The sequence below is a fragment of the Oncorhynchus keta genome, chromosome 2, assembly GCF_023373465.1.
Source record: "Oncorhynchus keta strain PuntledgeMale-10-30-2019 chromosome 2, Oket_V2, whole genome shotgun sequence".
In the NCBI taxonomy this organism is placed as follows: domain Eukaryota; kingdom Metazoa; phylum Chordata; class Actinopteri; order Salmoniformes; family Salmonidae; genus Oncorhynchus; species Oncorhynchus keta.
Window position 1 is genome coordinate 67,744,996 of NC_068422.1, and position 22,337 is coordinate 67,767,332.

The 22,337-nt window shown below is 43.9% G+C and overlaps 1 protein-coding gene and 1 long non-coding RNA gene across 2 annotated transcripts; one reads left to right on the plus strand and one right to left on the minus strand.

Moving 5' to 3' along the window:
* The first annotated feature begins 1,198 nt into the window (after positions 1-1,198).
* Positions 1,199-3,751, plus strand: LOC118362832 (ribonuclease P protein subunit p25-like). The gene has a single exon (XM_035743474.2). The coding sequence runs from the start codon at positions 1,930-1,932 to the stop codon at positions 2,785-2,787; it is 858 nt and encodes a 285-aa protein (XP_035599367.1). The 5' UTR covers positions 1,199-1,929; the 3' UTR covers positions 2,788-3,751.
* Positions 3,752-12,720: 8,969 nt separating this feature from the next.
* LOC127909322 (uncharacterized) lies at positions 12,721-13,619 on the minus strand. Its single transcript, XR_008070775.1, has 4 exons — positions 13,459-13,619; positions 13,177-13,279; positions 12,956-13,068; positions 12,721-12,811 (listed from the first exon to the last, which is right to left on the minus strand). It is a non-coding gene; the product is annotated as an uncharacterized LOC127909322 (long non-coding RNA).
* Between the last annotated feature and the right edge of the window lie 8,718 nt (positions 13,620-22,337).

Genomic DNA, 22,337 nt, shown 5'->3' on the forward strand with positions numbered 1-22,337 from the left:
TAATAAAGTGGTTGGTGAGAAAATAAACAGAATTGTGCACAAACAAAAGAAATTGGCAAATGTGTTCTCAGTTGTCATTGGTGAAGAAATGTTGCTTCTCAATCATAGAAACGTGGACTCGAATACAACATTTAATACGGATTTAAATAACACCATGGCATGTGAAAACAGCAAACCTCCTTATTTTCTTTGATTTTCCTTTGGGGATCCAAAATAATACCCACGCCAATGTGAATTACCTTCATGGACTAGTCCCAGATATAGCATGGTTCTTATTCCTAGTGTGTGCCCTCAGAGGAGTGATTGGAGAACATTTAGGAGTTCTGTGCCTCTCTCCTAGCCTCATAGGTTCAGCCTCAGTGGGCTGTCTTTACCAATTTTCCCATCTGTCAGTCACAGGCCAAAACAAATCCACCTGTCTTCCAGGAGGCTGGGCTCAGAGACGCTGCAGCTGTCTGGGCCGGGACCGGAGAGTGTGACAGCGCCCTCCTCTGGTGATGGAGAGTCCATTAGTCTGCTTATTAGCCCACCTGTCACCACTACGACACCATCTCACCTGGAGGTGCCTCCAGCACACTAATGTGCAGATCTACCCTTGCCCCATCACAACAATACTTTGGTAATAGAAGTAATGGCTCTATGCTTCTGTGATCCACACGTCCTTGATCATCATGAGGTTGTTTCCAACCTGGTAACAACATAACAACTCATCCATGAGAGACATGCACCTCAGTGGACTCATGATTGCTTGAACAATGAAGCCATTAACACCACATTATGTAAATAATAATGGACAAAAACATCTAATAGGATAAAGGCTTAAGTACAGTGCAATATAATGCCGCTGACTTTAACTGGCTCTTTGAATGATGTTTTCAATTATAACCTTGCTAATGTAATTCATTGTTTCACAGCCGAAAATACATTTTTAAAGCTTCACTGAGTCTCCATTTCAGAAATCAGGTTTAATCAGTCATGTACATTGAACACATGCACTGGAACGTCCTCTAAAGAGATTGACAAAGTTGCCCGGGATCTGTGCTCGCTACGGCTCTTAAAAGGGACATAACCCCCCTCCCCTCCATGGCAGGTTTCTATTGTGGAGGGAAAGTGTTCGTCTGATATTTGAAAGGCCTGTGCCTTTAAGAGGGCTGTCCCCCTTTTCCTAATGCCCCCCCCAACCACACAGAGTAGACACTCCTCCTGCGAGCATTTGTGAGGCAGCTCCTGTCCCTTACGTCTCTTTGTGGGGAAACAGAGGGCACACTTTCTAGAGCATAACTGGAGACAGAGACACAGAGTTCCAGGCAGGACGCCCAGGGTTCCAGCCTACAGCCACCCCTGGCACAGCCCTGAGGGGGACAGCTCCCACAGAGCACCTTGGCCAAGAGGTCCACGAAAGGAGAAGAGATGCTAATCAACTGGACCGTCCCAGAAAGTGAGATGACATGAATGATATGAATCCAACTGATAAATGCTGGATCTGAACCCTAAGTGAGAGGCGTATTGAGTGTGTTTTCTAAAGTAAACGTTTTCTCTTGAAAAGTTAGACTGAAGCATCGAAGTCTCCAGGTTACAAGGATAAAAGCTCATCGAGAGAAAACAAGAGAAAGGACACTTCAGCTTAGAATTTATGCATTTTCAAGTATTTTTTATTTTTTTACATCTTGAATTGCCCCATTGGATTCTCAATTCACCACCCAGCGTTTATCTTATTTTTTCAGCTGTCTGTAAAGCAGCATGAAAAGACTCCATTGAAAGCACTTTCTGCGAGCCGGATAATATTCCTGTCTGAAGCCTTGTAACTTTCGCAGACGTCTACAGAAAAAACCTCTAACAAGAATAAGAAAACAATGCTGTGCTGGATCCCATATGAGTAAGGGTCTCTGACTGGACTTTTATGATTGGAGAAGATACAGGAACGGAGAGATGTATTCCGGCTGTGGAGTTGGAGTGGCCAGCATTCAAAGACAGTATCAGGTCAGGGAGTCTGTCAGACCATACACCGGACCTGGAGAGAATACACAGGTCCCAATGGAAACCGGTGTGATCCCAGCTAGGTGCCCAATATATCAGGTTCAGCCTTACAGTGGGCAGCCCTCCTGCACTGTCAACAGTGTTTCCAACACACAGCCCACCCCAGTGCCTACACCTCTACCTCCACCTCCCGCCGCACTCAAACCGGGCCAGGGTGGGTTCAAGAAGGTGTGTCGCACAGAGGAGGACTGCCCGTGCCCCTTCCCAGGATTGGCCTCAGGAGTGCTGGAGATGCGTGTCAAGGAGGGCAGTAAGATCCGTAACCTCATGGGTTTTGCCATGGCTCGCATGCAGGGGGATGTCAGTGGTGTTGGGGTTAGTGGAGGCGGTGGCCTGAGGCAGGTTGTTTTCTCTGGGTCAGGTCGTGCCGTCACCAAGACCATCACATGCGCTGAGATCATGAAGAGAAAAGTGGGGTCTCTGCACCAGCTGACCAAGCTGCGCTACAAGGGTGTAAGGGAGGTTTGGGAGAGCCACGAAGGGGGGGCATCGGAGATGACCGTTCACAGGACCGTCCCCTCCATCAGCATCCTTTTGTCCAAAGACCCCCTAGACCCCCAGGAGCCCGGCTACCAGCCCCCTGAGACTCTCAGTGCTCTCTGGGAGGACAGAGACAGTGTGGATGCCCCACAGACAGCCAGCAAGAGACCTCTTGGTCTGTCCCCATACAGCAGTTTCCCTGAATCTAAGAGAGTGTGTCTGGGTCTGGACGAGGGGACTCTGGCTCTGTCCACCCCCCTGGCTAACTGAACTGGTATCAAACAGTCGAGTGGGAAAGATCAGAGGAGTTCATTCTGCACTGCCCTCCACTGAAGCACAGTGCTGAAACAATCAGAACATGCACTCAGACAGAACCGTGCTTTTTGAGGAGAACTGAGCACCCTGCCCACCCCATCCTCCAGAGGTCAGTCAAAATAGGACCTGAACTCTTGTCTCTGTAGATACAGCATTTATTGAACCCATTTCTCAGCACAATCAATCGTTGGCCTTTGTGCCCAGAGATACTTAATATCATCACACTGTATGTCACACTGTAAGAGCTTAGACATGACAGCACACTTATCACATTTTAAAACATCAACACAACACAGAGAGACCAATCACCCAAGATCCCAGATTTCTGCTTTCAGTAGACTGACAATACATTTTGAACATTGTTGTTCTGTTTTACTAATTATGTCCTACATCTGCAAATCTGTTCAAATGCACAAGGTAGGTCCACGATATTGTAATGAATACACAGAATATCTACACTCCCCTATGTATTTATTTGGACAGGGAAGCTAAAAATGTTTAATTTAGCTCTATACGCCAGCATTTCGGATTTGAGATCAAATCCAAAATGCGACAGTAGAGAATGTCACCTTTGATTTGAGGGTATTTTCATGCATATCTGTTTACCTGTTTAGAAATGAAAGTACTTTATGAATCTAGTCCCCCATTTGAAGGCACTTATAGTGTATAAAATGTAGACTATTATTACACTATGAGTGAATTTGTCCAAATACTTATGGCACCGTCAAATGGGGGGACAATATACATTAAGTGCATTCATTTCTAAACTATCCATAATATGGCAAATGTATCATGTTTTCAAATATCCAAACATTCAAATAAACTATATGCAGGAAAAGCCTTTTTGTGTATTTCTATCCCTCAGCCTATAGTACTGTACAAAGTCCTGATTGAAAAGGAAATCACAGCATGCTGATGTGTTGATAAGAGTAACGGGAGTGAAATTTGTCTAAGAGACTGATTTAATGACATGGCCCCTGATAAGACGCAGCTCCAGAACCAAGCAGCCTGACAGATGCTGGGGGCTGAAATACAGGGACAGATTATCATTAAGATTACAACACTACATTGTAGCACACTAGAGAAAAGGATCAAAACTAAGGTTGATATAAATTCACACAGTCAGTGTCCCTCCAGAATATGAAACCATAGCAGCAGACTCAACTCCAAACCATTACTACAGTGCTCGGGTTCAAGTAGAGCAGTGGTTCCCTAACCTTTTTTGGTCCGGTAGAGTTTCAAACATTCAACCTCCAGCTGCGTACCCCCTCTAGCACCATGGTCAGTGCACTCTCAAATGTTGTTTTTTTTGCCGTCAATGTAAGCCTGCCACACACACACTATACAATACATTTATTAAACATAAGAATGAGTGTGACTTTTTGTAGGACCAGGACCAGGGCACAAATAATAATATAATAATAATCAATAATTTTGCTCTTTATTTAGCCATCTAACATATAAAACTTGATTTGTTCATCAAAAATTGTGAATAACACATTAACCACAGGTAAATGAGAAGTGTAACATAACTCTGCAATGTTGGGTTGTATTGGAGAGAGTCTTAGTCTTAAATCATTTTCCACACACAGTCTGTGCCTGTATTCAGTTTTCATGCTAGTGAGGGCCGAGAGAATCCACTCTCACAAAGGTACATGGTTGCAAAGGGCATCAGTGTCTTAACAGCGTGATTTGCCAAGGCAGGATACTCTGAGCGCAGCCCAATCCAGAAATCTGGCAGTGGCTTCTGATTAAATTAAATTCTCACAGAACCGCTTGTTGCAATTTCAATGGGGCTCTCTTGTTCAGATATCTGTAAGTGGACTGGAGGCAGGGCATGAAAGGGATAACGAATCCAGTTGTTTGTGTCATCTGTATTGGGAAAGAATCCCTGTAATCCTAGATTCAGATCATTCAGGCGAGAAAAAAACATCACCCAGATAGGCCAGTCATGTGAGAAACTCGTCATCATGCAAGTGGTCAGACAAGTGGAAATGATGGTCAGTAAAGACAACTTTAAGCTCGTCTCTCAATTCAAACAAATGTGTCAATACTTTGCTCCTTGATAACCAGCACACTTCTGTTTGTTGTAAAAGCGTTACATGGTCGCTGCCCATATCATTGCATAGTGCAGAAAATACACGAGAGTTCAGGGGCCTTACTTTAACAAAGTTAACCATTTTCACTGTATTGTCCAAAATGTCTTTCAAGCTGTCAGGCATTCCTTTGGCAGCAAGAGCCTCTCGGTGGATGCATCAGTGTACCCAAATGGCGTCGGGAGCAACTGCTTGCATGTGCGTTACCACTCTACTATGTCTCCCTGTCATGGCTTTTGCATCATCAGTACAGATACCAACGCATCACCAAAGTCCATTTGATGTAACAAAGCTGTCCAGTACTTTAAAAATATCCTCTCCTGTTGTCCTTGTTTACAGTGGTTTACAGAAGAGGATGTCTTCCTTAATTGCCCCCCCCCCATAAATGTAACGGACATATGAAAGGAGCTGTGCCAGGCCCGCCATGTCTGTTGACTCATCCAGCGAATCAGTAATTGTTTCAAAACATCTCACTGATGCGTCGTGAAACAGTGTTGTTTGATGAAGACATTGTCTGTATCATTTTTTGGGGCCTTTCCCCCCAGCATTGTCCCAGCCATATCCGCAGCAGCAGGAAGAATTAAGTCCTCCACAAGTGTATGGGGCTTGCCTGTCCCAGCCACTCAGTAGCTCACCATTTAAGACTCTTCTAGACCCTTCTTATTAATGGTATCTGTTGCTTTTATTCATGTCTTACTACTTGAAAGTCATCTTAATTCTCGATCAAAAAACTCCCGGGGCTTATTTTTTAAATGGCCATTTTTTTGTTTCTCAATGTCTGCGCAAGAGTGAAGGTTTCATCGAGTTGTGAGATGTTACTTTTGCACATATAACACACTGTGGCTGAGGAAAGGCACTACTCCCAATATAAGTGAACCCCAAATCAATGTAGTTCTCATCATGTTTGCGCCTCTTCGATGGTCCAACGTCCCTGTCTGTTGTTCGGTGCTTTCCCGGGTAAGGGGGCAGTAGCTCTTTGGCTGCATTAGATACACAACTGTCAGTGTCCATGCTAGCTGGTCTAACAACAAATGTAGAATTACTGATGCTAGCATTGGATGTGCTCGTGGAAGCAGAACAACTTGTGTCGTCGACAGGTGCAGTAGAGCTGGTATGTGTGTCTATGGACATGGTTAAAATAAGTTAGGTTTCTGCACTATTTATCAATTTTAGAGCAAACGGAATGAGCAGCAGCTACATTTGGCTACATACGGACCGTTAGTGGAATTCCTGCGAGAAAGTAACGGTTAATGTGATTGGATGTTAATTATTTGACTAGGCTACCTGTATTTGACATTGTGTTGTTATTTTGATGAACACTAGATGATTTTATTTTATTTTTGGCAGTGAAACAAGGCTACTCAGGCGAGACAAAAACCTCACCCAAATGTATAGAACCGTTCGAAAATATAAATGGACTGTTTTAAAATGTGAATAATTTTGTACATTTTTTAAAAATAAATCAATAAATGAATCACATTTTTATTTGGCGTACCCCCGACTGCATTGCAGGTACCCCTGGGGGGTCATTTAATTTGTAATTTAATTACATTTGTTCGTTGAACTCAATTAAAATCTTGGTAGTGTTGTCAGTAGTTAATTACTTTTTAGATGTGTGGCTAACTGGAACTACACACAAAGAACATATTGGTGAAGTAGGCAAGAATTTCCTTTCTTTCACAGCATCAGACTTGCCTAATTCTAACTGGAAACAGTTTTTGTGTTGAATAGGCTAAATTACACATTCTGTTTAAGGAAACATTTTGCTAAACATTTTGGGACTGTATCAACAGTGGGTTAAGAGAGGTATTTTCCTTTACATCTGACTCCAGAGTGATATGTTATTGCAATTTGTAGTATATGACATTTCAGATTTAGACATGATAATTTATCATGAAGTAGATTGGATGTTTTTTAAAGTAACTTTAGAGTCATTCCAGCTTTAAAAAGCACAAGAAACACGATTGACAATTCATTTTCATCATGAGCAAAAGTTATTGGTTTTCTACCCAAAGTTCCAAAGAAAATGGTGATCTATTTAATAAATACAAGAGACAAGCAAAATGGATTAAAGGGTGTGGTGACAGTAGCAGGAACAATGGCACTTAGTGGGCAAAACGTGGTACTTTCACACTAACTTACGGTAAATAATGCAAGCGACTTCAATGGCTAATTTCTCTTAACAGGGGGAAAAGACCATCACCAGATTCACATGGAATACATTAATAAGGATGAAGAAGCAATACTCCAAGCAGCAGCTCCATGCTACCTGTCAGACAGAGAACTGATATTATATACTGGTTGTTGAGTTGCGGTGTGTGGGTCCGTGGGTGGCTTTTGATCGTTTTATTGGATTCCTCATGTCTAATCATTGTTAGGTAGAATTATGGTCCAAGTCGGATATTAGGTACTATATTTATTGAATAATATATACATCCTATAACTTAAAATGGCCAGTTTGGGCGCAATCAATTATCTTTATTTCAACAAAATAATGTTTCAGGAATGATAATCTTATCTTTTTCGAACTACATAAATGATTTCAGAACAATTTTAGATGATGGGTGTCATGGCTTGCTGAAATGACCCTTTAGTTAGGTAAACTATGTTTCTTAAGGGTAGCTTTAGTGTGGCTAAACTTCTTCTAGTGTGAAGTAATTGGTAGCTTGGTAAACTATATTTTCAGAGTACCTTCCACTTCCCTATATCTTAAGGGATATTGTACATCTGACTCAAAAAGGAGTCAAGTAGTCCTAGCTCGATCCGATTTGGACAACTCATTAAAATACTGATAAGTGTAAGAAAGTTTTCCTTTATCAAAAACGATTAGATACTGTCCCGAACCAAGATCACACTTCCCCAGAGGTATTAGTTCTAAATCAGCCATGCCTGCTGAGTATGATAACCTTTTACAAATGGAATTAAGTGTCCTTTCTCTTCATCATAATGAAAATCTGCAAGGACAACAATTGGCCTAATTTACAATCCATTTATCGAAATGGCTTTAGAGCTCTGGAAATAGATTTGTACAATTACGATCATAGTGCAATTTGTCATGAAGTGTGATCCCATGCACTCCTAATATTTTGGCTGAGATGACATCTTTCAAAATATATATATTTTTTAAATCATGAAATACCAAACAGTGCTTTTGTAGCAAATGTCTGCCTGCGTTTCACTGTCTAGAGCGGACACAGCCATTAACCTCCTTCTCAAACCCATTAAATCAATCTGAGCAAAGCAGAGAACCCAAGGTTGAATAAAAAAAATGCTGCGACTGCAATAAAGCCCAAATGGAACAAACCGTGTGTCCTCAAGACTGGAGAAAGGTTATCACTTCAGGTCGCTGTTATCATACAGTTAACAGCTTTCAGTGAGGTGCCTGAGGGACGGCCAGTCAGTGATGCTGGTCACATAGATAGAGGCTCTATAAGTAAATCTCCTATCGACCTGCTGAATCCGTTATCAAGCATGACAAATTCTGGGCCAAGTGTAAAATCCAGAGAGGGTAATTAGGGAGAACTGGATAGTGTATACCTGAGTGAGAGGACAGATAAAAAACTGTGACAAAAGCATTACCCTAGAGCCAAATCACATGTGGCTGGTGAGAAATAGCATATCAGATGAGACAACAAGGTACCATATGAGTGTGTGGTGGACAAGAATACACAAGCTGGAAGTCTATTTCCCCAATGACATTGGTTTTCTATGAAGTACCACAGCTTTTTGTATGGAACACGTCAAGTACTATTCTCCTAAAACATATAGGCCTACAATTACACTGAACCAAAGTATAAACACATGTAAAGTGTCCCATGTTTCATGAGCTGAAATAAAAGATCCCAGAAATGTTCCATATGCACAAAAAGCTTATTTCTCTCAAATGTTGTGCACAAATGTGTTTACATCCCTGTCAGTGAACATTTATCCTTTGACAAGATAACCCATCCACCTGACAGGTGTGGAATATCAAGAAGCTAATTAAACAGCATGATCATTACACAGGTACACCTTGTGCTGGGGAAAATAAAATGCCACTTTAAAAGGTGTAGTTTAGTCACACAACACAATGCCACAGATGTCTCAAGTTTTTAGGGAGTGTGCAATTGGCATGCTGACTGTTTCAGTATGATAATGCACGGCCCCATGAAGCAAGGATCTGCACACAATTCCTGGAAGATGACAATGTCCCAGTTCTTCCATGGCCTGCATACTCACCAGACATGTCACCCATTGAGCATGTTAAGGATGCTCTGGATCGACAGCATCATCCAGTTCCCGCCAATATGCAGCAACTTCGCCATTGAAGAGGAGTGAGACAACATTCCACAGGCCACAATCAACAGCCTGATCAACTCTATGTGAAGGAGATGTGTCGTGCTGCACGAGGGAAATGGTGGTCACACCAGATACTCACTGAATTTTCGGATCCAAGACCATTTTTTATGGTATCTGGGACCAACAGATGCATATCTGTATTCCCAGTCATGTGAAATCCATTGATCAGGGCCTAATTTATTTATTTCAATTGACTGATTTCCTTATATGAACTGTAACTCAGTAAAACTTTGAAATTGTTGCATGTTGCGTTTATATTTTTGTTCAGTATACTACTACTACTACTACTAATAATAATAAATACATTTTAATATTGATTAATAATAACCCTTTTCTGTTTGCCAAAACCTACCAATGACGTGGATGTGGATTAAGGCAGCCCCCCGCACCTCTCTGATTCAGAGCGGTTGGATGAAATGCTGAAGACACATTTCAGTTGAATGCGCATTTCAGTTGAACTGACCAGTTATCCCCGTTTCCTCTTCCTTTCCCACTGCATAAAGAATGAGAATAAATTCATTTTGAACTTGTGATAAAAGTGTGCACTCTATCTCTCCCCCCGCTGCAGCAGATGAGAGCGAGGTCTCTCGGATGGCGTGGGAGTTTGCTATCACCCTGCCTCCAGATGGTTCCATCTTTTCTTATCTAGAAGAATGGGTGCTGCCTCCATTCCCTTATCTGGGAATCCTTTCAATTGAATATTTACTGGGCCTATGTTGCTTTCTGCCTGTGTTAGCCCGACTGAACACACTATTCCTCTTGCTTGGGAAGACAGGCCGAAGGGTTTTTCTCCCCTCATCCTCGTGCACATTCTCACTCTCCATCTCCCTAGTTAGGGAATGGGACAGTGATTGATTATGTGATTATGCCAGAAAAGAACGTAAGGTTAAGCTGGGAGCAGCACGGAGGTATTAATGAATGACCATACAGGGAATATGTTCAACAATAGAGAGAAGTATGGATTATGACAGGGGGTATACCTCCTCCATCTTGTGTCAAGAATAGAATAGATGGAGTTAATCACTTTTTTCCCCCCACACTCTTATTTCCTTCTTCACTTTGTACACCACGGATTGAGGCACACTCAAACAGCAATTGAAAGTGTGTTATTGCAATATAACTGGCTGGTTGGGGTCTATCTGCATGAACAAACCAGGGCACAGCTCCTCCCTGGTAAGTGTCTCGAAATGTCTTTGCAAAAAAACACTTTTCTAAAATTCCTCCATGTTGGATTAATCAGTGCAGTTGAGGATGTAATTGCAGTGCTGAAGTCAAAGCTGTAAGTGCAGATAATGAAAACTGAATAAATGACTTCCAGAATTCAAAGTTTAAAAATTATGAGAATTGCAGCGACCCTTGTGCCCCTGATATATATGCTCTAAAATCGTAAGAGGGCCACAATACAAAATTATGGGATTTTAGTTTGTTTTATATTGATGCAAGAGTAGCAAGGGTTCACGGAATTGGTATAGAACAAATTAATCTATACTGAAAAATTCAATTTCTGATGTGCAAGCTGATGATTGAATGATAAAATTGACAATTGAGAAGAAAATAATAATTTGGCCTAAATGGTGGTTTTAATTATTTGCCTGTCTTCTGAAGCTTTCTCAAATTTTTCAGAGAATCTCCAATGAAATACTTAGTCCAGGACTAAATTAATCTGTGTCCAGGAAACAGCCTCTCACTGTGTTACATGGGTTATTGTAAAATTGTGAAAGCTGTCAATTTGGATACTTGATCTGGCTATTGCTGCCCTCTGGTGGAGGTGAAATATTATAGAGGCCGACATTTTGAGAGGACATCAGTAAATAACAGTTATATATGCTTCATGTTCAGGCCGTAAAGGGACTAGATGATGGAAAGACATGTTTGTTTTGGCACATTTTTTAAAAATGGTTCTGTACATTTATTGATTGATGATCCTCAAGTTATCGCACTTAGTCTAATTTATAGGGCTTGTCATGCCAAATAATGTCCCCCGGCCAAATAGTGTTCCCCTCTAAGCCACAATGGAATTCGACAAACTATTAGCGTCCGTTGCTATATCAACAGTGTGTTGACCTAATGATTAGAATTTTGGAGATCGTTACAGACTAAATTACTTTATTTTCATAATCGCTATGCAAACAAGGCTTATTTCCGCAACAATTTCGCTGTTTAATTAAACAAGTTTTGTTTAGCTAATAAAATGAAAACATTCATTTTAACTACTTTTGGGACCCTTTACAACATGAAATCCATGTCTTAAACGTTAATACGTTTCGGAAATGGCAAAGAAAACGTGTCATTGCTTGACACATGAAAGTACTTACCTTGCAGATCACGAATTCAGCTAATTTCCACTCCATTCATATGCAAATCCGTTTGATTCATATACTGGCTTGTCTGGCTGTCATGTTTTATTTTAACCTGCACTTCCCCTATCTACGCTGAAATAATATCATTTCCGTAGTCCTCTGTTATGATCCTTTTCTTCTATCTATCTATTGTATTGTCCTAGGATACAACAATGAATCATGTAGAACAAATAAATAACATCAAAGGATACCTTACAGCTTACAATAATGAACACCTTGTGAAACAGCTGTGAAAACCAACCTGGCAATATTTAAGATTTGAATACAAACTTTGATCGTTTTTGGTACAGTTGTGTCATTCATTTATTTTCACAGATTTTCTGTACACTTACATGGCAATCATAGACTAAAATACTGAATTCTGGTGTGTGGAATTCTGTCTGTCACTTGTTCTCAACAGGCAGCCAGTCTCAGAAGGGGGACTTGAAGAGGGAGACGGCAAAGTCCAGGCACTGCTGCTCTCTTTGTTCTGTGTGTTTACAGTGCTAGTGTTTTTAGTTCATCTGTGTATCTCACATATTATGTGTCCAGTATGATAGAGCAAGGAAACTTTCTTAGCAGATAATGACAACAACAGTGTAGACGATGTAAAGAAAAGTTGGAGGATGGTTGGTAATGGGGGACATCAGGTGGGTCCACGTCTGGGTGTTGGGCAGAACCTCTAGCTGCTGGAGAACAGGAGCAGAGTTAAAAGGGAAAAGGTAGGAGACAGACATAAACAAGCAAGCACATAGGTTACACTTCACTGTGAGAAAATGTGATGGATTAGTGCAGTGTTAAAAACTAAATGAACAGCGGGTAATCATATTTACCTGGTCAAAAACGTCCACTTCCTTCTCAGTCCGTGCCTGAAGGTGGTCCTCAAAGGCCTTCTGATCTGGTTCGACAACTTCCCCCACTTCAGGTGGGGTTTCAGTGGTCTGAATGATCTTTATACAAAAATAGCAATAGACAAACAACAACACTAAGTCAATCACAAATTTGAAATACTACAGTATATGCAATAATTGTATATACAATTGCATTGTTTACCTCAGTCAACAGCTGCGGCTCCCGTCCGTACTCGGCGTAGATGCTGCTGTTGTGTGCAAAGAGAATTACCTTCAGGTTGTTCTCCCACCCTTCCTGGTATCAAGGGGCTTTCCCATGGCAGTCTTGATGGTCTGGTTGGTCCATTCACCAAACCTGGAGGAGGGGGTAAGAAAGCGATATATCTATTGACAATATAAGATATTGAAATATGTCTGATTATGTACAATGGAAAAACAAATTGTAAAAAATAAATAAAACAAACCATTGGTGGCGGAACATAACCTATAACATCCGTACCTTCTTCCACCGTTCATGACCTCAGTCAGGAGACCGAAGTCATGACCTCAGGAGAACCGTGGGTGTTGAAGATAGTCCACCATCGCCTTGGAGGTGGCCTCGCTAGTCTCGTCCTTGATGGGTATCATACAAAACAAACATTTATTTTTGGTTCCAAGCACCATTTGTAATGGGTTACAGAAGGGAATGTAGAGTTAAGCACGTACTCTTCCTTTACTGACCTTAATGGGTATCGCCTCCACCCACTTGGTAAAGTGATCGGTCACCGTCAGACACCAGCTGATGCCATTCCTGGATTTCGTGAAGGGTCTGATGAGGTCCACCCTTAACATTTAAAATGTTAGAGAGAAGATGACCTTATTCTTACCCATATCTGTCATACAGTGTGCAGATTTTTGTAATTGTAAGGATACTGACACACACATTCTATGGTATTGAACTGCCAAATAAAGTAACCATTACAAAACAACTTATCAGGGCAAAATTTTAATTGGAACACTTACCGATCATGTGCCATGTTGAAACAAATGTGATGGGCTTCAACTCCGGTGCCAGTCTTAGCCTTCTCAAACTTCTGGCATGCTAGACAGGATACTGACCTTTAGGCAAAAAGGGATATATTGAAACATTGTGTGCTCTCTGATGACAATTTTTTAAATGTTTTTGTATACAATCTACAATAACAATCTAAATGGACCAAAAAGAGACAATATAAAAAACTGTCAATGGCAATGTGAGAAAATTATGGTAACTAGTCTGGCCCCAATTCAGTTTCTTTTCTACTCCATACCCCCTCCATACACACACAGGCTGTGCTGGCTCACAGAAAGAGTGGGCCATCGTCATTTTGGTCAAGGCTCTCTATGGCAGGTTCAGCAACTGAGGGAGCTGACTTAAATGAGTAAGCAGCTGATGTGCCAAAAAACTGCAAAACATTATCAGGGAGCTGGTGCTCATAGCAAGCCTCACCAGACAGCTTCAGTCCATATCGAATGTACAGGATGGAGTTAAGGGTCTGCAAGGACATCTGATTTCTAAGTTTGCTTTCTACCACACTCATCTGGCTGAATACTCTCTCGACTTCAGCATTCGACTGTGGCAATGACAACACAGACACAGCAGCCATGGCAAGTTCTTGAAACGGGTTGATTTCAGCTGCATCCCTGAACTTCCAAATCTCACTCCAGAAGCCCAGTGTGTTTTTGTCTCATTCCATTTACTAAGATGGATGGCACGCCATTGCTGGACAATCTTGTCTATCTCTGCAGGGGAGTAGCCAAGGAGCTTGGCTATTTTTTCTATTTCTCCAAGGCTCTTATTGTGCTTTAGAGTTTCCTCCACATTGAAAACTGACATGTACTGCAATGCTTCGATATTGTCTGGCAGTCTCACCCTCAACTCATTAGTGATGGGGATGGTGAAGGCTACTCGACCGCTTTTGGACATTGTTTCATCCTCAGGCGAGGTGGAGCTCAGCTGCCTCAGACTCAAAAAGGTAACCAAGGTACGGTTTGGGACTGATGTATCCATCTATTGGCCCTTTGAGTACATCAACATTTGCCAGTGGATTCAGCACCCTGCTGCTCACAGACTTGATCAGGCTAACCAAGCTGTCAAGTTGCTTAAGAGGAGCTACTTGCTCTCCCTCAAAAGCCTTGATGGCCAACTGTACCTCACCCAGCACTGACTTCAAAAAAGTCAGATCCAATATGTTTTGAGGATCACTGTACATGGAGTATAAAACCTCAGCCATGTTGCAGTGCTTACTGGACTTGGTGACTGCGAAATGCAGCCTAAGCTCCTCCCACTGGTCAAAAATGAGTGAAACCGCGGGTTCAATGGAGAGACAACGTGTGGCACACACCTTGGTTATCTGTAAAGGTTTCCCCCCACAGTTGATGGTCTCATATATGGCCTTGTAGGCCTCCCTGCGCTTTGGAGACACTGAAAACCAGTTATAAGTCTCTTGTACCAAGTACCCCACACTACGGGGGATGGCGTCATTGGAAGCATGACTTACAGCAAGCTGCAGAGAGTGGTACACAGCGAATAAGAACCAGATATTTGAGGCCATACTCCTTTAGCACTTTATGGACCCCATTGTTAATCCCCATCATAACAGAGACATTGTCAGTCCCTATCCCCAGGAGTTTCTCTTTTTTAAGACAACACTTCTCGAGGAAAGCACGGGCATAGATTTAGGCCACAACAGCACGGGCATAGATTTAGCATCTCCTCCCTCCAACTCAACAAGCCCCAGAAATGTTGATACAATTGTCTGCTTGATGTCACTAAAGTACCTTATCACAACCCCCAGGTACTTAGAAACACTTACTTCCGTGGAGTCATCGAGGAGGAGGCTGAAACCCTGGTCACCCACATCTGCGACCAACTTTTCAGAAAGTATGGTGCTAGAAACCATTAATCATTTCTGTGCACTTTGTCCTGTGCATTTTGAAGTGGGTAGCAGCAGTGGAGGCTGAGAAAGCAGCTCTACATGCTTCTCCAATGTGATCACATGCCAGCATGGAAGTGTTCAGTGATAGCTAATGTCATGGTGGCCTCAATTCTTTTAACCATAAATGGCAGCTTGTTTTGGGTGGAACTGTTATAAGGCTTTGCCTTTATTTGAGTATGTTTTTGAGTTGTCATGTGTTTTTTAAATATTTTTTTACATACAAGTTTGGCGTAGAAATCAGCCTTACAATACAGGCAGTATGCCCGTGTATCATCTCCAATAAACGGCTTCAACCAGCCTTTGAATTCAGGGTTTGATTCCCACTCCTTTCTGTATTTTTGAGTGTACAGTTTAGACTGAGACATGGTGAGCTAGCCAGCTAGATGTTTAGAATATGTCACAGAGAGACACACATATAGTAGACAAGGTAAGTGACTGAGGCTGTGTGAGTCAAATGCAGTTATTTATTTTAGACAAAGAACATTTTACATTTACATCAGCCAGCACCGGCTTCCCGCATGCACGATTCATTTGCAGTCTGGATGTGGAGGGGTGAACATCTCCTGCTCTGACTGCAGCTGGGAGGGACTGCTGTGCGAGGACTGGGCCACCTCTCGTTGAGAAGAGTAAGAACGATGCATGTGTAACAGTATAACTTTAGACCGCCCATACCCGGGCGCGAACCAGGGACCCTCTGCACACATCAAAAACAGTCACCCACGAAGCATCGTTACCCATCGCTCCACAAAAGCCCCGGCCCTTGCAGAGCAAGGGGAACTACTACTTCAAGGTCTCAGAGCAAGTGACGTCACCGATTGAAACGCTATTTAGCGCGCACCGCTAACTAAGCTAGCCGTTTCACATCCGTTACACATGCTTTCACGTCAGTCTTCAAAAGTCTCCAACAACAGCAGAAAAAGTCACTAGATTTGTGGCTAGTCGATTTTTTGGAAAATGTGTCGCTAGAGGGGTCTAAATACTCGCTAAATATATATACATATATACATAATATATTACATAATCCGGTCAGAATGTTGCAAGCTAAAACTCATCGAATCCTATTGTGACGTAGGGGGGACACTATTTGGCATGACAGGCCCAAGCCCAATATTGGACTCTAACGTTACTCCTTAGTCCAAGGACCTTACATTTCATATGATGTTACAAATTGCAATTTGTATGATATGTTACAAATTAAAATTTGTTGTGGCTAACATTCGCTTGGTAGCTAACAGTAACCTTAGCTAGGCTAGGAGTTAGGGTTAGAGTTAAGGTTAGCTAACATGCTAAGTAGTTGCAAAATTGCTAATTAATCAAATCCTAAACCCATCCTCCTTTCGTTTGCCTTAAGTAACCTTTTGTCTCATGTAAACATACCAAACGTAACATATACTAATTAGAGTGTCCCGGATTTGATGTACTATTTTATTTTTAATGAGACCAGGCTGTCCGTTTACACACAGGTGTTCAGAGAGACAGATAGCTAATTAGCAAAGGTCGTCCAATCTTTCATTCCTGTTTCCGTACACAAGCGCAGTAACATGGACATATGGCCGTCTGGGAACACTAACACTAAAAAGGTGTGTATCAATTTAACCTTTGTTTTTCGAAAATGATTTCTCACTGATTGGAAAGAGAGTTTGTATGCTTCCCAAACCATACTGCAAGCAATGCATTGTTTATTTTTATTTTATTTAACTAGGCAAGTCCTTTAACAAATTCTGTGACGGCCTACCCCTACCCCTGCCAAACACTAACGACGCTGGGCCAATTGTGGGACTCCCAATCACGGCCGGTTGTGATACAGCCTGGAATTGAACCAGGGTCTATAGTGACGCCTCTAGCACTGAGATGCAGAGCTTTAGATCGTTGCGCCACTCGGGAGTCCCATAGGGGTTTCCTTGTTAAAAAGAGAACTCCACCCAAAAACTGTATTTTGGCATTTGTTTCATTAGTCCATTGTTGACAAGCAAAGCATGTTGGGACTCAACAATGGACTAATTACGCATACCAAAATAGTTTTGGGTGGAATTTTCCTTTAATATTCAGACCTAGCTTCACAACTCCCCCTTGCTTCATCCAATGATTTGTGTGCAATGCAATTTAACAAAGTCATGATTAAGGGCTAACAGGGCCCCATTAACAATCTACCGGTTTTTGGCATGCCAACCATTTGTTTTCTGCCGCTAGTTTCACTCTATTAATCGTTCTTTTTGTGTATTAAAGTTACACAGTGCACATGTTTTGGCAATAAGATCTATATTTATATGATAAGTAATGGGTTAAAGCGTACTGTAGTTTAAGGGGTGAAATGGTTATTCTGTCTGTTCAAGTTTTATTTGGTCTCTGTTCAGGCAGGCGGTGTGTCAACCTGGGCTGTTTCCCAAAAGCATCGTAGCCCTAAAATAATATTTAGTCCATTTGGTTTCTATAGAATTAAGATAAGTGCTACGATGCTTTTGGCAAACCCAGCCTAGAGCTGCGTTCGAATGCCCCAATTATCAGTGGGTAATGTAGCCTAGCTAAAAAGAGAAGTGTTCCCCAGTTTATTTACTGCGTTAGGCAGGTTAACACCACCATAGTAGTGTGTGATTATATGAATGCATTACCTTAAGGTATATGTGCATTGTGGTGGGTGATTGTTCCTGTCTCTGTGTTAGTTTGCACCAGATAGGCTCAGTCACTTTGGTTTTTCTTTTTTCATTGTTTTGGAAGAGAAGAGAACGTGAGTCGGGTGCGCCATTCTCCTTGCGGAGATGGTGCAAAATCCATCAACACGGTCGGTCCCTGGGATTGGGCTGGCCATAACGATTTGGTTTGCTTCGAAGGAAAAGGATTTGGAGCCTTTAGGACGGGAAACCTTTGGAAGGACAATCTTGATGGGGATTCTAAAGCTGACGGTGAAGGACGTGTTTTGCTTCCAAGGCAACTCATTGGAGGGAGCATACGACGTGGCACTAAATACTGAGGAGAAACATAATGATATCCTGAGAAGGCAAGAGCAGTGGGAGGTGAGAGGCCGAAGAGCCACTATGAAATAACAAGCCTGGCGAGGAACAACTTTAGGGTTGTAACTGTCAACATTTACAACCCATACGTTAAGGACGAAAAGGTGAGGGCCTTTCTGGGGAGATACATGGATAACATCTCCTCAGCAAGGCACCTCAAAGACTCACTTGGGTTTTGGAATGGGAGGAGAGGCTTCCAGGCCCTCCTCAGGGAGGACCCAAAGGGACATCGTGGCTACCTCCATCCTCCTGCTATGTTCTCCCTAGGGGCTGACAGGGAGACGTTGTTTTATGCACGTCAGCCCCCATTTTGCAGGCGCTGTATGGCCTACGGCCACATCTTCGCCTCGTGCAGCACAAGAAAATGCAGATTTTGTGGATCTGGGGAGCACGAGGCGAAGGATTGTGACAAGCCTAAGGCGTGCCACGGGTGTGGCTCGTCAGCACACCTGTGGCGAGGGTGCCCGGCTCGTCAGAGGTCTTACGCTTCTGCGGCGGGGGGGGGAGCGGGGGATGGGGGAAGAAGAGGAGGGGAAGGAAGCACGCCTCATGACCAGAGTACAGGTCCAGAGGGGAAGGCTGCAAGGAAGGAGGAGGAGCAAGAAGTGGCGGATGGAAGAGAGAAGGAAACGGAAGGCACGGGAGTAGGAGAACCAGGAAAAGCGGCGGAAGAAGGCAACCGAGGGGAGGAGCATGAGAGAGAAGAAAGCGAGGGAGGAGTGGTGGAGAAGGAGACGGTGGAAGAGCAAGTGGAGTGGGGGGAAAGTGCCCTGGTGGAAGAGATGAGGGGTATGGTGGAGGAGCTGGCGGGGGGGTGGTATCTCTCCACTGCCGCCATCACCAAAGAAGAGAGTGAAGAGGAGGGTGCGATTGGCCGACAGTGAGAGAGAGGGGATGGCCAAGAGAGCGATGGGGGTGGGAGAAACCTCTGGGTTGCTGCTGGTTTCCCCAGGCCCTCAACTTCTGTTGGGTGGGGACACACCTAACAAGACCCAGGACTGGGTACAGGAGGAGTTGGGGAGTTTTTTGTTTGGGGACTCAGCCTCCCCTATTTTTTTCCAAACCAGCTGCAGCGCTGGGGAGTAGTGTGGAAGTAGACCCAGGGTGCAGGGCACCCCGGAGCCAAACACTATTCCTGCATCCTGGGTTGGCGAGATGGAGGAAGAGACGTTGGGAGTACGGATGGTGTTATCACCGGTAGATATTGAGCAGGGGAGCATCAGGTGAGTCTCCTGTTTTTGTTTTTTTTCTCTCTGGGTTTAGTATTTGAGTGTATTACATGTTTTTATTTTATTCTTTCAATTTTACTTTTGTTAGTTTAAATGTAAGGGGTTTAAGGGATTTTGTTAAGAGGAGGGCGGTTTTTAGTTATTTGGAGGGTGTGGGGTTTGATTTTTGTTTTTTACAGGAGGTTCACCTGAGGGATGGAGGGGATGTTAGTAGGTTTAAGAAGGAGTGGGACAAGGGGGATTTTAATACAGATTTAGGAATAGGGGGGGATAGCAGTGCAGGCGACATCACCGGGCTAATGGCTTGCCATGGTCTGGTTGATGGTGGCCTGCACACTACTCCAAAAATGGACGGTCCTACATGGCGCAACTCCAGGGGGGTTGCGCGGAGGCTCGACTATATTTTTGTACCCAGGTCTTTGGGTAAGTTGTCTGGGCGGCTGTTGCCTGTTTTCTTTTCGGATCACGACGGGGTGCTCCTGCAGGTGGGGTCGCCAGCATGCCTCTTTGGTAGGGGGTACTGGAAGTTAGATCGGGATGTGCTGGAGGAGCAGGCTTTTGTTGATGGGTTTTTTGGTTTCTTTTGGAGGCTTGAAGGCCTCCGGTCCATGTGCGAGGGGGTGTTAGAGTGGTGGGAATTAGTTAAGGTGAGGATTAGGGCTTTTATAATAGGGTATTGCAAGAGGGAAAAAGGGAGGAGAGGAGGGAGGTGGATCGTATCCAAAGGTTAATTGAACTCGAGTACGAGGCAGGCAACCTCGGCGGGTCGTTTGACTGGGAGAGATCCGCAATTCTAAAGGCGCAGCTCAGGGAGTTGCAGGAGCGGAAGGCTCGAGCTTTCCTGGAGCGTGCGCATAGTGGCTTTCTAGAACACAATGAGACTTGTTCTGCTATGTTCTTTAAGTCGGTTAGGGCCAGACAGAGTAGGAAGGTAATGCATGGCGTTAGGGAAGAAAATGGTAGTATAGTTAGAGAACCAGAGGATATGGTCAGGGTGACAACTGTGAAATGTGTTTTTAGAACACTTGTCCAGCGGTTGCCGGAGGACATTAGAGAAGTGATGGAGGCCCAGATCTCACTAGAAGAGGTTGAGAGCGCTCTTAGGAGGATGGGAAAATGGAAGGTGCCTGGGATGGATGGGCTGCCGGCTGAGTTTTATCTCAAGTTTTGGGGTACACTTGGACCAGTGGTCCTCGAAGTCTTGAAGGCCATCCTTGAGACGGGGGTCCCGGGGGGATCAATGGCTGTTGGTGTGCTATCACTTTTATATAAGAAGGGGGAAGTAACAGACCTTGGCAACTGGAGGCCGTTGACCATGCTGTGTGTAGATTACAAGCTACTTGCAAAGGTTTTAGCAGACCGGTTGCGCACAGCCCTTCCCTACGTTGTCCATGAGGATCAGACGTGCGGGGTAGAGGGCCGCTCTATTAGATGGAACCTACAGTTAATCAGGGACTCCGTCGCTTGGGTTGAAGATAGAGGACTGGCTTTAATGGTAGCAGCGCTAGATCAGGCGAAAGCGTTTGATCGCGTGAATAGATCCTTTTTATTCAGAGTGTTAGGTCGATTAGGATTTGGGGAGAAGTTCATAGGATGGATTCGTACATTATATGTCGGAGCGGGGTGCCGAGTTAGTGTAAATAGTCACTTGGGTGACGTTTTTGACCTCTCGTCTGGGGTCAGGCAGGGGTGCCCACTCTCGGCTCTCCTCTTCGTTCTGTACATGGAGCCTCTGAGGGCTGCCATTAGGGCAGACACAGGGGTGGAAGGCTTGTTGATCCCTAGAAGTGGTGGGCTGCGTGTTAAGATGACGCAGTACGCTGACGACACTTCCTTACTGCTGTGCAAGGACTCGTGCCTAACAAGGTCCCTTGCCATCTTTGGGGATTTCACCCGAGCGTCGGAGCGGTTCTGAACCATGCAAAGTCTTCCGTCAAGTTTTTCGGAAGATGGCGCGGTAGAACGGATGTGCCCGGGGGGTTCTCTCTCTGTGAGGGGGCCCTGAGGATTCCTGGGGTCCATTTTGAGACCTCCGGCTCAGCGACGCTAAACTGGAATATGCGTATCGCAGTGGTACAGAGGAAGCTAGCAATGTGGAAGGCTAGGTATTTGTCTTTTATGGGCAAAGTCCTGGTCCTAAAGGTGGATGTGTTGCCGTCTCTTTTGTATTTGGCGTACATCTACCCATTGCCGGCTTGTCTGAGGAGCCCTCTAGTGAGGCTTGTGTTTCAGTTCATGTGGAGTGGCAGGTGCGAGTGGGTCGCCAGGGCACGCATGCTCTGTCCCATCGGGGAGGGAGGGAGGGGGGTACCACATTTCCCCCTCAAGTTGGACGCAATTTTTGTTTCTTTCTTGTTAACGGAGCTTGCTCTTCTCGTATCAGGCGAGAGGCTGAGTGCGCACCCTGAGGTTGAAGTTGCCCGAGTAGGTTTAGATCACTTTAGATCACAGGCACCTGTACGAGGAGGTCAGAAAGGCAGGGAGTCCGGCGCCTGTAGTGGGCATCTCGGAAGTGGTCTGGGAGGGAGTGCAGGTGCGGGGTCTGGACAACAGACTCAAGGACCTGAATTGGTTGTGCCTCCATAAGTGCTTGCCGGTACGTTCCATCATGTACCGGTATAGTTTGGTGCAATCCCCCACCTGTCCAAGATCCTCTTGTGGCAGGGAGGAGACTGTGCGCCATGTCT

Coding starts and splice junctions, on each gene's coding strand:
- LOC118362832 (XM_035743474.2), top strand. CDS start 1,930: ATGTATTCCGGCTGTGGAGTTGGAGTGGCCAGCATTCAAAGACAGTAT.